The 17027-nt window shown below is 40.8% G+C and overlaps 3 protein-coding genes across 4 annotated transcripts in view; 2 read left to right on the top strand and 1 right to left on the bottom strand.

Annotated features, from left to right (window-relative positions):
* Nucleotides 1-17027, bottom strand: part of LOC145497409 (patatin-like phospholipase domain-containing protein 7) — a 38461-nt gene that overhangs the window by 2813 nt on the left and 18621 nt on the right. For both annotated transcript variants that reach the window (XM_081477218.1, XM_081477222.1), the window contains exons 19-42: nt 11446-11577; nt 11069-11192; nt 10502-10551; nt 10103-10166; nt 9867-9951; nt 9487-9618; nt 9035-9098; nt 8580-8694; nt 8104-8157; nt 7695-7838; nt 6752-6799; nt 6571-6608; nt 6376-6453; nt 6208-6251; nt 5492-5604; nt 4827-4890; nt 4685-4737; nt 4155-4224; nt 3571-3687; nt 3077-3225; nt 2552-2664; nt 2217-2256; nt 1010-1144; nt 100-387 (exon numbers count right to left, since the gene is read on the bottom strand). In XM_081477218.1, coding sequence (XP_081333344.1) covers nt 100-387; nt 1010-1144; nt 2217-2256; nt 2552-2664; nt 3077-3225; nt 3571-3687; nt 4155-4224; nt 4685-4737; nt 4827-4890; nt 5492-5604; nt 6208-6251; nt 6376-6453; nt 6571-6608; nt 6752-6799; nt 7695-7838; nt 8104-8157; nt 8580-8694; nt 9035-9098; nt 9487-9618; nt 9867-9951; nt 10103-10166; nt 10502-10551; nt 11069-11192; nt 11446-11577 — 2314 coding nt within the window. The remainder of the gene's footprint in view (nt 1-99; nt 388-1009; nt 1145-2216; nt 2257-2551; nt 2665-3076; nt 3226-3570; nt 3688-4154; nt 4225-4684; nt 4738-4826; nt 4891-5491; nt 5605-6207; nt 6252-6375; nt 6454-6570; nt 6609-6751; nt 6800-7694; nt 7839-8103; nt 8158-8579; nt 8695-9034; nt 9099-9486; nt 9619-9866; nt 9952-10102; nt 10167-10501; nt 10552-11068; nt 11193-11445; nt 11578-17027) is intronic.
* On the top strand, nt 11589-15374 carry LOC145497453 (5-hydroxytryptamine receptor 1B-like). The gene has a single exon (XM_081477260.1). It carries the CDS (start codon nt 13346-13348, stop codon nt 14234-14236), a length of 891 nt encoding a protein of 296 aa, XP_081333386.1. The 5' UTR covers nt 11589-13345; the 3' UTR covers nt 14237-15374.
* On the top strand, nt 15408-16534 carry LOC145497443 (5-hydroxytryptamine receptor 1B-like). Its single transcript, XM_081477250.1, has one exon. The coding sequence runs from the start codon at nt 15644-15646 to the stop codon at nt 16532-16534; it is 891 nt and encodes a 296-aa protein (XP_081333376.1). The 5' UTR covers nt 15408-15643.

Genomic DNA, 17027 nt, shown 5'->3' with positions numbered 1-17027 from the left:
GCATACAAAACAATGTTAAATTTGCAACCATTTATTAAAAGGGTCTACGGCTCCATTAAAATTTGTAACTGAAAGTTTAGGCACAACAAGGAAGCTTACGTCATATCCGGCTTCTTCGCGTCGAATTACCGCTTGCGCTTGCGCCTTGAGAGCCAGTAAATCTTCGTGTTCTGAGAGAGAGCCTGTTCTTGGTCTTACTCGAACAAGACTGACGTCTTCTTCGTCTTCGTCATCTTCCTCGGAGGCCGAGTACCTGTGCCGACCATCTGGGGCACTGGAACCTAGCAGTTCATCCGAGGAGGCGTATGGTAACCAGTCGTGAGGGTATGGAGGTTCAATCCGAGATATCTGCTCCGCTAGATTAGTGAAGGTAGTGTTACTCGTCAACTTTGAAAAAAAAGAAAAGAGAAAAGGGTTAAAAGAATGCATGCCACCATCAACCATGCTATCTCATAAAGGAATTAAGCACTCGAAATTAAGTGAGACGCTGCATGCGCGCTCATCAAAGACAATAAACATAGATACCGAATGGATGTTTCGAGGAAAAGAAGGTACAAAGCCTAACGAAAAGCACTGTATTGTGAAGTAACAAAAGGAAGTAAGAAAGCACATGAAGCAGGTACGAGTCACACAACTCTAGGGATCTTTACAGGATGATAACTGTACAGAGTGCTGTTTCTAGCCTACGTATAGCCGTACCAACCTCCCCCGAGGAAAAACAAAGCGAGGGTAGTGGGTTTCGCTACACGTAGGCTACTTTGTTGCATAATTACATCAGTTTGGTCGATAACTAGAGCGGCTTTCAACAGAGTGTCGTAAAACCAAAACCAAACAAGTTACTTAACAAGAGGTCAATCTCAAACTGTAGTTAAACCAAAACCAAAACCAACGTAATTGTTTGATTACTTTCGACACTTCATTGAAAACCGCTCTAAAAACGAACACAAATTAGCGATTTCAAGCCATGTCGAGCAGGTTTTTAATACGTTCCTCTTTTCGTGTTCATTACCTTCCCAGGAGCTTGTCCTGAGGCGTACACGTGCGTCATGTGACCCCTAGACGGGTGTTCCCTGAAGATGTCGGGTAACTTGTTTCCTCTGACCCAGCCCTTGAAAACAGTCTTGCCGTGATGGTAACCCACGTCCTGGAGGAAAACATCAGTGAAATGGACAGAAAAATTAAGCCGCTTTAGAGACTGAAACAAACTTACTCCCCACAGTTCAATACATAGTCAAGCAGAATACGACACGGATATCAAAATGATTGGTCTTGGTGTAAGACCTTTTAACCAGCGTTATGATGATTTTTACAGAGAAATTACATGTTATTAGACAGTTTACCGCAAATCCTCGAATTAGCACCCGGGGCGCTTATTTCAAATTTAGGAGAAGACGGGGAGCGCTTATTCGAGGGGGGGGGGGGGGGGGGGGGACGCTTATCTAATTTTTCCCAAATCGTGACCTGACATGATAACTTTTTAATACATCATCTGCGCCTAAACAACAACATAAGCTGTTTATTGACATACAAAGCTGATCCTAAAGTTTAAATCGCGGCACCGTTAGTACTTAACGTGTTCAACGTGTTCACTTAACGTGTTCACAAACTGAAACAATCTACAAATCTAATACTACACGACAAAAACTATACATCCTTTGTTGTCTCATTACTCGTCCACAAAATGGGGGGGGGAGGGGAGGGAGCGCTTATTCGAGGGGGGGCGCTTACTTTAAATTTCGGCCGATAGGAGGGACGCTTATTCGAGGGGGGGGGGGGGGCTAATTCGAGGATTTACGGTAATTAAGAAAGACGTTCACCGCAAGCTGCAAAAATTGCCACAGATTTTGTCTTGTTTTCCGGGCTTAAATCAATCCAACACAAAAATAGAAAAAATAAAATCCTATTGAATTCGCGGCAAATAAAAAATATTCTCTCTTTAGTTTACAAATAGCTGTAAACGGCAAAATTTTAATTGCTTTCGTTTGTCATAAAAGTCATTGTAAACCTCTCCATTTTTACGACTGGTGTTAGACCGTTTTGATAGGTTACAAAGGGATTTCAAGGAAAACAACAGGAAATCTTATGGTTTTTACAACAATAGTTATAATAAACACGTTCTTGTCAAACAGCACTGTCTGTAAACAACAAATAGTACAAATAGTACTACGCTTACACAATATAATATGAAAATACATGCCGGAATACCCTTGACTTACCACTATCTCATCAAAGCGACCAAACTCTAATGTCTTGAACCTGTCGATAAAGAAGCCATTTCATTGTTCGATACTAATGTAAACAGTTGCTTAAAATACTGAAATAGCATGGTTCTATTTTAACAACTTTAAATATCATGTCCCTCCCAAATGCCCGAGGTCGTGACAGCGCAAGTGAAGAATAAGAAATCTTTTGCAGTGCATGTCATCCGCACAATTCTGATCAGTCTAAGGAATGCTCTGTATCTTAGCTGCGACTGTTTATTATGAAAATGCAAGCGACACTGACGCGCAGATCGCAGAATGAACTTATGCATAAACCTGTGATAACAAACCTGTCGATTGGCGGTCTAATGTATTCACAGTAACTGCTCTCTTTTACTTCAGCCAGTTGCCTCACACACGACACATAGGCCAGACGAGACTGGATTTCTGCCATGTCAGGAATCTTAAAATTACAAAAGAATGTTAGTGTTGTCTTGTTGTTCAATTAATGCCATGGTACAGAGACACATTTTTCAACTCATTTATTCTTATGTCTGACTACCACTTACCTGAAAAACAAACATAGAGAACGTTTCAACGAGTTCAACCTGAATCACATATCGTGAACTCCTGTTTGACATTTAAACTCTAAGCTAAAACATCATCGATCAATGGGGGCTTTGAGGGGTTCATGAACGGGAAGTTTATAGCAGAAGCAAGCTTATATCTGAAGTTTGCTCGGGATATGTTGATGGGACTTTTGAGGAGGTTAACACCGACATCTACTAGTCTTCACGCACTCTCTACGGAAAAGACTGAAGGGTTTATGGTATGGATAGCTACTGTGCAATGCGCTTTATAAAACTGCTTCGTACCTTGACGGTTTCGGCAAAAGGATTCCATTTGTTCCACAGTAGCCACCAGCCCGACAACTGGTCGCCATAATTCGTGAGGTCGGCGGGATCTTCCGATCCTACATCGATTGCTATGATTGTCTGAGCGCCCATGGTCTTCATCACATCCGCTGAAAAATAAACCACAGAATATCAAAAAAGACGAATATAGTGATTAAAATACTTTTTGAAGAGCAGAATACAAGGAAAATTGTTGATAAACTTTCAAGACTTCGCTTTTTCTCATTCTACAATGTAGCAAAACCTTCCTAAAAAAAAGTCCTTTATGAAATGTATAGGAACACGAACGAAGAATTCACATATTGACGCTTTCAATATTACCAACTAATTTAATAGGAAAAGTATTCCATTTGAGCTATAACGACTGATCTCTCACGCTGAGAAGTATAGCTTAGACTAATAATTAACCCCAGTGTATTCACAGAAGGTAACTATAGATGATAACCTTTACTCACCAGGTAAATTATTGACGTATCCACCGTCCAATAACAGATGTCCGTCCTTGGGGTCACACAGTGGAGGTAGATATCCCGACAGAGACATACTAGCACGGACATACCGCCATAAGCAGCCTGTAAGGGAGATCACGTGTTAGTCTCACTGGTGCTACTTGTATCTGGCACAAATTTTTCTTATGACATGGTGCATGATCTTTCAAATGTTACAAGTACTTCAAGAGCAGCAATTTCAAAAGGAAACAAGAGACGCTAGGACTATTAAGCATAGGGCAAAACATTCAAATGCCGCATTGTTTGTTTCCTTTTCTCTTTGCATTAAAGGGCCACTTCTGAAGTTTACACTATTAACAGCCACTGACCATTTCAACTAAAGCGGGAGTAAACGTACCTCAAATTGAGCCCGGACAAATAATGGGTGTCATCCCAATTGGCCAACGTCAAAGTATGGTAGAATCGCTCGATTTTCAAAGAGCTTACTCAGTTTCGTATAGGGTTAAATGCTTTTCAAGTAATCTTGTGACATAGAAAGTGATGAAATCTACCTACGTGGTTTGAGTTAAACGAGTGAAAATGTTAATTACCGTCTGTATGTACTCTCATTCTTGATGACGTAATGTCTGTCGTGATGCAAAAGTAAGGCAACAAGAGATCCTGGACGAGGAAAAAAAAACACTTCAATCAACTGCAGGACCTGGTAATAACACTGCAGGTAAAGAAAGTAAGGTAAAGTCTGCATACGAGCCAAGTGGCCCACCAGGCCGGAGCTTATCCCGGTTTCTGTAGCATGAAGCGACTAGGAGCATTTCTACTCCCCCCTGGATGGGATGCTAGTCCATCGCAGGGTTAATAACACTGGTAATAACACTGCACCAACCGCCAATCTCTGTGATCCTGTACGACTTCTGTTCTTTTCTTTGGTGTTTTTATACCGTTAAAATTTCCTTCGATTTGAAAACAATTTCGTATATCGTGATTCACAAACAGTATTCTAGTTTCACGTTCGATACAAGCACTCTTGGTAAAACGAACGCGTGTCCATTCCTATGTCTGTCATCGATTAGCACTAACGTTAATTCGTTAGTAATGGAATACTGGAACACGCATAATGTACCTCTATCTGTCGCTCTCCAAATGTGCTTCTTATGCTGGCGTTAAAGCCACTTCCTGGGTAAAAGGAGAAGACAACAGCTTTCACGTCAGAGAGTGTATTGATTATAACATACTGAGTTCATGAATTACAAAAACAATCTCACCTGAAAACATGGAGGTGAATGGATAAGTCAGATCCAGGATCTTCTTGAAGAGTGACGTCATGTCCTACAAGCGATAAAGAGACTTTCAGTCGGTTTGAAATAAGGCCCATTTTCGACAAATTATAGTTGAAGTATCAGAAAAATTTCAGAACCAGTCGGAACCAGCGTTAGCAATCTGAAAGTTGATGCGACAGTTGACGTCATCAGCCACGTCATGTCACTTAGCAACATGCTTGGTGAACACTGCGGTTTCCATCAACTCTCGGGAACAGGAATTCGAGCGACCCTCAGTGCTTTTAGAAATCTCGTTATTAATTCGACTGTGAACAGGTTCCAGCTAAAAGGGTCTGACCAGGGCTGGAAGCGCCAAGAAGGAACTGGCTGAGAGTGAAGTGGCCGAGGGAAGAATCTCCCCTCCTCTTTTTCCCCTCTTCTCTCTTCTCTCCTTTTTCTCCCCGCTTTCTCTTCGCCCCATTCTCGACTAGAGAGCCTGTTCACAGGCTAGTTTTTAATCTTTTTGCTGCGCCAAACGTAAGATAACAATCCTCTTGGTCTTTAGGCAATAAAACACCAGTACGTAGTGAACTTCGCTAACGGACAGATAATAGAACTTATACAAAACTACTTAACGTAACAGGCATGCAACTCGTACGACTAGCTCTTACCAGTGACCACTCGCGGACCTTCTGACACATTTTGTTGACGTCAGCTGACTCAGCGTACGCTGCACCAACAAAGGACCCCATACTTGTACCGCCGACCATATCAACAGGAATACCTGTAACCAAACGATTACCACGCATTCACTATCATGGAAAATCAGTTAACAAGTTTCTCGTGGTTTGCCTGAGAATTTGCCCGTGGAGACTCAAGTGTAGCCTGCATAGAGGGCGTCCCCGCACGAAGAGCTTTCTCCGTATTCTGACCACGCGAAAATTGGAGTGAGAGCAAAACATCGACGAAGCAGGGGGTGAGGGGCAAGCTCGTTCCGTGTGGCCAAAATGCGGAAAAAGCTCTAAGTACGGGAAAGTTTGCTACGCAGGATAACTCAAGTGCTCTTCATGTAACTACAAGAGTTGTTCGTGTGTCTTTTTTTTCCGAAATAGAGGTTTTGCACGGCTGCCATGTTGCATGGCAGGAACAATGAAAATGTTCTACATTAGAAAAAACATTTTTTTTTCCCCATAGGAAAAAGACTCTGTTGTTCCTGCCATGCAACATGGCTGCCGTGCAAAACCTCTATACAACGCACAGAAGAGGATAGCGAGAAAAAAGTTCGACAGAACCCGGGCTCTCTAGAGCGCTTATTTTCTTTGGCCCGCCATGTTTATGAACATCGTTGAGACCTGTAGTCTGTTTGTTCGAAGACTGAAAGACTGACCTGCTTCTTCCAGTGCTTTGATGACTCCGCAATGAGATAATCCCCTAAAAGTAACAAATACCATAAACACTACCGACCGTACAGTCTAATCGAAAAACAACAATGTGAGATATGGGATGTTAAAAAAAGCACCAAAAACAGTAGGCAGTCGGCAAATCAGATATTTACCTAGCCCCGCCTCCTCCGAGAATCAATCCAATAGACGTGCCCGTAAGTCTTCGAGCAAGACGTAAAAAGTCGGATTTTCTGAAAGAAACCACCGTAGAACATGTATTAACTCCCGGGAAAGAGACGTTCACCCCATACAAAAAAAGAACAGGTTTATAACTTTAACATGAAAATAGTGTCAGAGACTTAACTCACTTGTCTGGTAAAGGATAGGCTGCAGGATCTTGTGAGTACTAAAAAATTGAACGAAAAGACATCCATCACACTCACACATACAAGACAACTCGAAAGCAACTTACTATAACTCCATCCTTTCGACGTTCAGGCAAACTTTTATAGAAAGGAAATTGCGAAACCATCATTTCATACTTCCCACCTTTTCAGACAGAGGACGCCTTCCAAAAATTTTCTTAGAGCATCGAACCTTAAATAAAGTACAAAAAACAAAGACATATAAGATAAGTGATCTCTCTCTCGTCGTGCTTGGAAACCTGGGCCGGGTTGTGCAAAGCCGGCCTGATTAAGCTAACCCAAGATTAGCGAGAATTTTGATTTGAGTTTTGTAACGTTTTGGTGACGTTTCCTGTTTATATTGTTTGTCCTTCAGTTCTGAGTTTGAATAATCTCAATCTACACAAAACATACGCAGTGAAAAACATTTTCATACAAGAAAAATTAACACTTTGGTTTACTTTTAATCCTGGGTAAGCGTTAGCCGGCTTTCGAACAACGCGGTCCTAGTTGATGGCGGAATATTCTCTCCATAGCAGACACTGCAGACATAAATACATGAAGGTGTTTGACTACGTATACCCTGTCTGTGCGATAGAAAATTATTACCATACGACTTGATAATAAAACCAAACGGAAATGCAGTTCAATACGAATACTGTTTTGTATTTCGATTTGAAATCAAAATAATTTTATTTGCGTAGAAGATTAACATTTTATCTGGAATTTCGGTACAACCAAGACTACAAGGCTCTCATTTCAGCATTTACAACTTGACATTTTCAACGAAAAGGAAGTAATACGCGTCGAAGAGGAGAAGTTTCGACTTCCGATTGACGTCCGTGGTTCAAAAACGTCTGTGCTTAAGCTCTACAATGATTCCACAGATTTACGCGAAATGTAGAACTGTTTTGAAAAGCAACAGCATAAAAATTTTATAATTTCGCTGATGAACGAGGTAATACGATAAACGCCCAGGGCCCTTGGAGATACGAGACCGATTGAACTTGTGCCTGGCAATAATTATAGGGGTTCATTCGCAAGAATCAATCACACTCGTTTAGTGACTGTATAAAATGTAATCTTACATGATGATGTGCGCAGATCCAGCCCCGCGCGTTAAGCCAATCCACAGTGTGTGAAATGCGGAAACCCTTGGCGGCGTCTTCGCGATGTAGGAGAATGAGCTCCTTCTGGGAACGAACGCCAATGTTTTCAAGCTGCTTTTCCAACTGTAACAAATAACGAAAAAGTTACTACTGAGTACAGGATACAAATAATATGAAGATGTGTTTACACATGGATATGTGTTTACAATATGGATTTGGCTAAACTGGGTGATGGATGATCGGAGACAAAATGTGGGTAAAGTTTGCAGTTATAGTCGTATGAATAATAATTTCGACAAGGCTCCGATCAAAATCAAAGTACAATCAAAGTACCATCAAACTACCAAAAACCAAAAATAAATAAAATAAAGGAATACGTCAAATATACCTGACCGACTGCTGGACTGCCATCTGCTACACCGACAATGACAATGCTGTCCGCCTGTAAGGGAGAGAGAGGGTAACAATCTTGGTGTATTCAACGACAAGTGGTGGGAGCCTCAGTTTCAACCGAACATAACGTAAGTCGCAAAACATTTGGGTAATCGAACTCAAAGAAATACAATATGTTCCGCTTTCGACTAGTTATCTGCCGGATACCCGACGTTGATCTTTAACCTAAAGATAAAGAACGCTGCGCTCGTACTTGTTACGTTAAACGTAGTTAAGAAGCGCGAAAGGGAGAAACAGTTACTCTGGCAAGCATGGCAAGGGTGAAGTAAGCCATTTAGACAGTAACCAATGACCGCGCATGAACACCTTGAACTTATATCTACAACAAACAGAAACGTTCCGAAAACAAATACATATATAAACCTGAGCAAATCATTGTCAATCACGCCGCAGATATCAAAATATTCACACCTGTCTAATACACCGTTTCGTCCAAGCAGACATGAAAGCGTCAGCCTGATACAACACGATGCGGTGAAGATCTTCTTGTTGTCCAAGCCAGCTCGACAGGCGATATTCGTTCATGCTTGGAAAAAAAATATTGAAATTAATAACTTCAACAGACACTGATGTAGAGCACAACGTAGGGAGAACACAAGTCAAAGTGTGTAAACGGTAAAGGGAGAACGTTGCAATATGAAATAGGCACGAGAAAAAAACTTATTATTAGCGTTAAACACAGCGAAAGCCGCCATCGTGGCTATGGAAAAGTGAGTACGTCATCAAAAGCTAAAGATATTAACTTCACAGGCATTGCTGAATACCAAGCAACTGGGATAAATTGTAACCAAAGGAAAAAACATTGTACAATTATTTTGACTCGTTTTGCGGTATACGGAAATACAAACAAAACGGCAGTTAGACACCTGTCCATTGCGGAGCTACCAAGCTTGCTTCGAACTAACTGGCTGGTCAGCAAGAGGGTGGGACCTGGGAACCAAGAACAGGCACAATCAACATATCTGACAAAGCACAACTATAACTGATAAGACACAATAACCTGTAGACTACCACGTTTTACTGAAAGAGGAGAATAGCTTCAATGAATGATTTTAATGGTTTCTCTACAATGCATTTCTTCGCTAAGTGAGACGAGACTCAATGTGAAACTATGTTCAATTTGCACATCCTTTGTAACAAGAATGCCTTAGTTTCAACAGCCAAGAAAACATGGAAATCTTACTTGACGCGATACAAAAACAACGGATGAGCAAGGACAAGGCTCGGACAAAAACACAATCAGCTCGTCTCATCCCTGGACTGAATCAGGCTCAGTGAACAGTTGTGTGTATCATGTAAGACAGTACATGCGACTTACCGATAGTGTGAAGTGCTAAGCTGAGTTCAAATGAGAAGTTGGAGATAGGCACATCCTCTGAGGCGGGAATAATAGCTACTGTCCCGAGATTTGAGCCCCCAAATATCTGATTATCAACTGGTAGGTGATTTTCTACATATTAAAAATAAAATGACGTGTAAGTTGAAAGCGTGATACTAGAAGGAGAAAGAGCAAGAACCGTTTAAAAAATTACTTTCGACCACCACGGCAGCGAACGAAACGAGACAAGAAAGGATAGCAGTATGGATGTCGAGACGAATCTCTCTGTCTGTCTTCTCTTATGGAGTTACACGAAACGTGGACCCCACTCCTTAAGAGTGACATGCGCAAGTGAAAGGTGAAACACTTAATCTTAATACCCAGTAATGTTTCGCTTCTTGCGTAACTTCTTCTGTACTGTCCCAGTAGCCTTTCACCGAGCAGATGAATTAAACGGGTAACAACCTGTTGAAATCAAAATAAACAAACCTTTGAGACCAATATCATAACAAAACTTGATTTGGAAGCTAGAACTATTACTTACGAAATCGTCATCTTGCTCCGTGAAAGAATTCTATACCACTTTACCGATTAAGACGTGGACCAGAAAATTTACCTGAGGAAAATGTCTCTTGATTGTATTTAGCAGACCATCCGGAAGAACCGCAAGTTCGGTGTCCCTAAGTATGAAAAGAATGCTATGCTTTCAACACGCTCAGAGTCAAACAAAACTATCAACAGTACAACGCTTCCTTAATGAAGTATTGTGTTGTTACTTATACGCTGTATTTGCATCAAAATCTCTTTCAACGTACTCTTACCAACCAGTGCAGAGATCTTGATATTTCGACCAGACGCGCGCGAGCTTGCTTCCCCGCCTCAGTTTCTAATTCTAAAACTGGGTGCAACATTGCCTTTTTGCCACCGACTTTAGACTTCGACTTAGTTACTAGCTTTCTGACTACGTTGGACTTAGTTTCGAGGTAGTCATTAGAAAACAAGATTTCAAACAAACCGAATGGCGTGAACAGTCGTCGCCCTTGGAGCTTGTGTAAGGACTTCAACCTGAAAAGACGAAAACAAGCACAAGATTAGAAGAACGAAATCTCAGTCACAGACAATACAGAAAACGATTTCATGAAAAACCACACGTCCTAAGTCTGAATTTGAGTCTAAACTATTGGTCATTGTCTGATTCGCAAGAACATTAACCTTGAGACCTTGAGACTACGGTTTGATACTGACAGCTGCTTGGTTTATAGTCTTATTTTGGTCTTCATTTTAATTGGGATAGTTGGGATTACCCGACAACTGAAAAACAGCCAAAAGGTAATTGACAACAGACAAATGCCCGAAATAAAATTGTCACCAACAGTGCAATATAGATATACGTCGATATACGTCCATGTTAAAGAGGCAGCCATGATGGCAACACATCAAACTCCTCCCTTAAGGCCTTCGCTTCTGTTTGCATGTGTCTGGTAACAGGAACTTACTTTTGGGAACGATAATTTATCATGGACTGCATCAAAGCATCAAACCGGACAAATCAGTCACGTGACGTGAGAATACAAACACTCACCACTCCCACCAGTTCTCCACGGCCAGCCTCGCGATCGAGTTCCTTTTTGCCATCGCTGAGTGTAACAACTGAACGAAGACGGCCATTCAGCACGATGTAAATACAATTGGACTGTTCGCCTTGTCTGAAATTTAACAAGAGACGGAGAAGAAACAGAACAGCTGGGTTTTCGCCTGTTTTCTAACTCAAACGGTGCAGTCATTTTCTTGGGAAGCAAAAGTGAGTTTGCAATGAGTCAAAATTTATTGGCAACTGTTTTTAGGTTTTACTTATGAGATGTGGTCGAGTGGGTTACATATCACGTTCTTAAAATACGGTGCTTTGAACGTGCAAATGTTTCAGCCGCAGTTTTAAAGGAAGTCTGTTATTTCTTGTACCTGTAAACTGCTCTGCCGGCTTCCACATGCATCCAATCTAGGGCATAGTCGATTTGTCTCAGGAAAGGAGAAAGATGGCTTATGAGAGAATGAGCCACGTTCAGTATTACTCTGGGCTTATGACGAATCACGCTGAAAAAAAGACAGAACCAATTAATTAATCAAGCAAATACCTGTCTGTCTGTCACTCAGTAAATCGAATATATTGATAATGAAACGTGATTAGGAACGGAGAAGCTGTGGCGGCGATGACGATTCTCACGCCAAGTTGTTGATCAATCGTCAAAACGCAAACAACCGAGAATAACTGTTGCGGGAAAAAATGAATGCTTTTGTCATAATTTTATGGAACTTTTCGTACCTGGCTTGAAGTATGCTTCGTTTATATTTCCATTACCCAACGGAAAGGTGTAAAATGTAGGACGGTTCTTTAATTTTCCTTTTACAGCGAAACTTATAAAAACTTGATGCGATAAATATCAGGTCTTTTAAATCAATAAATCTTTTTAAGGTTTTTCTGTTGTATTGTCGGGGTGCAAACATGGCGTGTTGAAAAGGAAAATATCGAATCTGTATGAAAAAAGCTAAGAAACTGCTGTAAACAGACTATCACGGAGAAATGTATACGAAACTTGAAAGCGCAACGGACAACTTCTTAGCATAGCTAACAGAATCTTTTACTGATATTGAAGTCTACAGTTCATAAATTTACCGAAAAGTCTTGACTTCGAATTCCGGTTTTTACCGAACAAACCACAGGCAGACCACTCGATGTGTTCGTGGTTAATAATTGTTTATATGCAACGAACAGAATCTAAGAAGGCTCTGAAAAATGCATATCTAAATTACATCTCGGTCTGAATATCCCAATAAAGTTAAATGAAACGTTTATCGACTCGTGTGATGTTTTTTCGCCTTCCCAGGCCGTCTGAAGCGTCTTTTTACGAAATCACTTTTGGCTGACCAGTAAGACAAGAGAGGAAGACATCGTAACTTCGTAAAAAGACGTTTCAGACGGCCTGGGAAGGCGAAAAAAACATCACAAGAGTCGATAAACGTTTCATTTAACTTTATTGGGATATTCAGACGGAGATGTAATTTAGATATGCAATCTTCAGAGCCTTATTCATAACCCTCATAGATTCTGTTCGTTTCATATAAGCAATTATCAACCACGAACACATAGAGTGGTCTGCTTGTGAACAAACAGTATTTTGCGCCTTTTTGGGCTCTTCGGCATTATCGCGGAAAAACCTTGTCTAGTTGAAAGAGTCTAATGGAACTATCAAGTGACCTTTTTATCCTTAATACAATAAGCTGGAGTACCAAAAATGCAAAATCATAATAAAAGTCTATCCGTGAGGATTCTCACTTGAAACTTAAAATGTGAAAATGTGTGGCACTTTTCCTGCTTGGAAACTTAGAGGATTTCTACTGGGAAACGTAGTCTAAGAGCAGCTGCTAGCCTGCTTTTAGACATCTGATAAGACAGCTCTGTTATCGTGACACAGAGATACATTTACCTTATCGAGTAGAGCATGATAGCTGACGTGACGCAACTGACTGACGTTTAAAAGTTCCTCTTCTTCCTTGTGATGCTCTTTGTTTGTTCTCCTTTTTCGATGTTTGATTCAGTTACATAGAGATTGTCTTTTTTTTGTTTTGGATTTTAGCGCTCAAGGTAGCAAAAGAAGTTACCCAACACATATGTCGTTTGAAGAACTTTTATTGCGCAGCGAGTTAGTCGACGGAAACCTCAGGTGGTACTGACATGCAAAATGCTAAAGCTCTCTAACTCCCACGATCCTTTGGAGCATTTGACAGGTGACAACAGACATCAAAACACTCGTCAATGAGTAGATAATAAAGTAACAGTCAAAACTCAAAGCAAACTTGAACGATGGCGAATAACTGCAGCGGCGAGTTGGCTTTCCCAGCATCAGTTATTCTAGCCTTGCTGTACGGTATTATCGCGCTACCATCCCTCCTTGGAAACGCAGTTTTTCTTTGGGTCATCTACAAAGCCCGCAACGTCAGAACTTTATCGAACCTTCTGTTGAGCTCGTTAGCTCTGGCTGATCTTCTAGTGGGTTTGATAATCGTTCCAGTATGGATCGCACGGTGTGTCTTGACACCTCACCCGTACAACCACCCGTTTAAGATTGCCATCGACGCGCTCTGGATTCAAACGAGTGTAACCACGACATTTAGCTTGTGCGTCGTGAGCTTGGATAGGTACATCGCCGTTGGGTCTGGTCTTTTGTACCATCAGATGGTTACCGAAAAACGGTGCTACATCGCAATAGCATTTGTTTGGATAGCGTCTCTTTCCTTTGGATTCTCGCGGATCTTGGTTACAAACCCCGCCAACCTGCCAAAGCTCTGGATGTGTGTGACGATAATAACCATCCTTTTACCGATGATCCTGATTATGTTTTGCTACTCCCACATCTCTGTGATCGCAAGGAGACAATCCAAGGCAATTGCGAGGCAAGATGTTCAGCGTAGCAATACGCTTGTAAGTGAAGGACTACGAAACCGAAAAGCTACTAAGACGGTGGGTTTGGTTGTAGCACTGTTCTTTATCTCCTGGCTTCCTACCCTGACGACATCGTTTATCCATTTGACAACGAGCGATCAATGCAAATATATGCGTGTGGTTTGGCTTTGGGTCGAGCTGGTAGCGTTCTCTTCATCCGGAATCAATCCCTGGTTATATTCACTGCGAAACAGAGACTTCAGGGCGGAAATGAATCGCGTTTTTCGAAACAGATGCTTTGAAACTCAGTGAACAGCTCTTGATCTAACGCCAAATAACAGCAAGTATAAAAAGAAACCACAGAACAAATCAAAATTGTATATTATATACTCTTAATCCTTTATGTTGATTAACTCACCAACGTTCATTTCTCAAACGCCACAGCAAACAATTTTTAAGCAACAAATATTAAGCAAAAAGTAGAACTTAGTTATTTAAATCGATGCGTTGATTTCACTTTCCAAGATTCTTTCTAATTTTAACCAAAGAAAAAAAAATACAAAACCCCGATCATAATAGAACTGCGATACTTGCGTGCGTCAAAATTACCATCTACATGACATGTTTACATTGCATGAACAAAACCATATGTTTTCTGTTTGTTATTCAAATCAGTGAGTAGAATTGGTAAAAACCGCTAAAGTCATTCTCATATTCTGCTAAAATTAGAGCTTCTTTAAGGTGTTTTCGGTTCTACGTTGTACGTTGTTGTCGAAACGTCATTCGCTTTTATCGTTACGTTTTACTTGCATTGTTGGTGTTTTGATCTTTAGTTGAGAGTATTACCTTCTGTTTTTCTTTAAAAATATATTAGATGCAGAATGTTTTTTCACGTTAACTTTGATAAGAATTTTGGAATAGGAACCTACAAAAATTAAAACAAAACGTTCCACTATAAGATGGACGACGCCTCCTACATTTCAGATTCGGGCGTAAAATGCAAATTCTACTTTTGTATTCAAGGATCAAGCGTCCTTGTAACTGCCGTGGATATGCCTGAAAATCTAATAGAGTCTAATGGATCTAATGGATCTATCAAGTGACCTTCTTATCCTCAAGACAACAAGCTGGAGTACCAAAAATGCAAAAATCGTGGTAAAAGTTAATCCGTAAGGATTCTAACTTGAAACTTAAAATGTGAGAACGTGCGGCACTTTTCCTGCTTGGAAACTTGGAGGATTTATACTGGGAAACGTAGTCTAAGAGCAGCTGCTAGCCTGCGTTTAGACATCTGACAAGACAGCTGTGTTAATGTGACACAGAAATACATTTACGTTATCGACTAGAACACGATAACTGACGTGACGCAACTGACTGACGTTTAAAAGTTCCTCTTCTTCCTTGTGATGCTATTTGTTTGTTGGTTCTCCTTTTTCAATGACTGATTAAGGTAAATAGTGTCTTTTGTTGTTGTTGTTTTGGATTTCAGAGCCCAAGGTAGCAAAAGGAGTTGCCCCAAACTTCTGTCGTTTGAAGAACTTTTTTTGCGCAGCGAGTCAGTCGACGGAAACTACAAGTGGTAATGACATACAAAATGCTAAAGCTCGCTAACTCCCATGATCCTTTGGGACATCTGACAGGTGACAACAGACATCATCGAAACGCTCGTCATTGAGTAAATAACAAAGTAACAGTCAAAACTCAAAGTAAACTTGAACGATGGCGAATAACTGCAGCGGCGAGTTGACTTTCCCAGCATCAGTTATTCTGGCCTTGCTGTACGGTATTATCGCGCTACCAGCCCTCCTTGGAAACGCAGTTTTTCTTTGGGTCATTTACAAAGCCCGCAACGTCAGAACTTTATCAAACCTTCTGTTGAGCTCGTTAGCTCTGGCTGATCTTCTAGTGGGTTTGATAATAGATCCGGTATGGATCGCACGGTGTGTCTTGACACCTCACCCGTACAACCACCCGTTTAAGATTGCCATCGACGCGCTCTGGATTCAAACGAGTGTAACCACGACATTTAGCTTGTGCGTCGTGAGCTTGGATAGGTACATCGCCATACGGTTTGCTCTGTTGTACCATCAGATGGTTACCGAAAAACGGTGCTACATCGCAATAGCATTTGTTTGGATAGCGTCTCTTTCCTTTGGATTCTCTCGGATCTTGGTTACAAACCCCGCCAACCTGCCAAAGCTCTGGATGTGCGTGACGATAATAACCATCCTTTTACCGATGATCTTGATTATGTTTTGCTACTCTCGTATCTCTGTGATCGTGAGAAGACAATCCAAGACAATTGCAAGGCAAGATGTTCAGCGTAGCAATACGCTTGTAAGTGAAGGATTACGAAACCGAAAAGCTACTAAGACGGTGGGTTTGGTTGTAGCACTGTTCTTTATCTCCTGGCTTCCTACCCTGACTACATCGTTTATCCATATAACAACGAGCGATCAATGCAAAAATATGCGTGTGGTTTGGCTTTGGGTCGAGCTGGTAGCGTTCTCTTCATCCGGAATCAATCCCTGGTTATATTCACTGCGAAACAGAGACTTCAGGGCGGAAATGAATCGCGTTTTTCGAAACAGATGCTTTAAAATTCAGTAAATATCTCTCGATTTAACGTCAAATACCAGCAAGTATAAAAAGAAACCAGAGAACAAATCAAAATTGTATATTTTATACTCTTAATCCTTTATGTTGATTAACTCACTAACGTTCATTTGCCAAACGCCACAGCAAACAATTTTTAAGCAACAAATATTAAGCAAAAAGTAGAACTTAGTTATTTAAATCGATGCGTTGATTTCACTTTCCAAGATTCTTTCTAATTTTAACAAAAGAAAAAAAAATAACCAAAACCCCGATCATAATAGAACTGCGATACTTGCGTGCGTCAAAATTTGTTATTCAAATCAGTGAGTAGATTTGGTAAAACTGCTAAAGTCATTCTCATATTCTGCTAAAATTAGGGCTTGTTTAAGGTGTTTTCGGTTCTACGTTGTACGTTGTTGTGGAAACGTCATTCGCTTTTATCGTTATGTTTTACTTGCTTGTGCATTACAAAACCTTTGCTTATAACTTTTTTTAGTATAATTTC

Source organism: Orbicella franksi, chromosome 1 (assembly GCF_964199315.1).
Source record: "Orbicella franksi chromosome 1, jaOrbFran1.1, whole genome shotgun sequence".
Lineage (NCBI taxonomy): Eukaryota > Metazoa > Cnidaria > Anthozoa > Scleractinia > Merulinidae > Orbicella > Orbicella franksi.
This window is presented reverse-complemented; position numbering and strand designations above follow the sequence as displayed.

What these genes read in the sequence shown, in the direction of transcription:
- LOC145497443 (XM_081477250.1), top strand. Translation starts at nt 15,644, where the DNA reads ATGGCGAATAACTGCAGCGGCGAGTTGACTTTCCCAGCATCAGTTATT.
- LOC145497453 (XM_081477260.1), top strand. Translation starts at nt 13,346, where the DNA reads ATGGCGAATAACTGCAGCGGCGAGTTGGCTTTCCCAGCATCAGTTATT.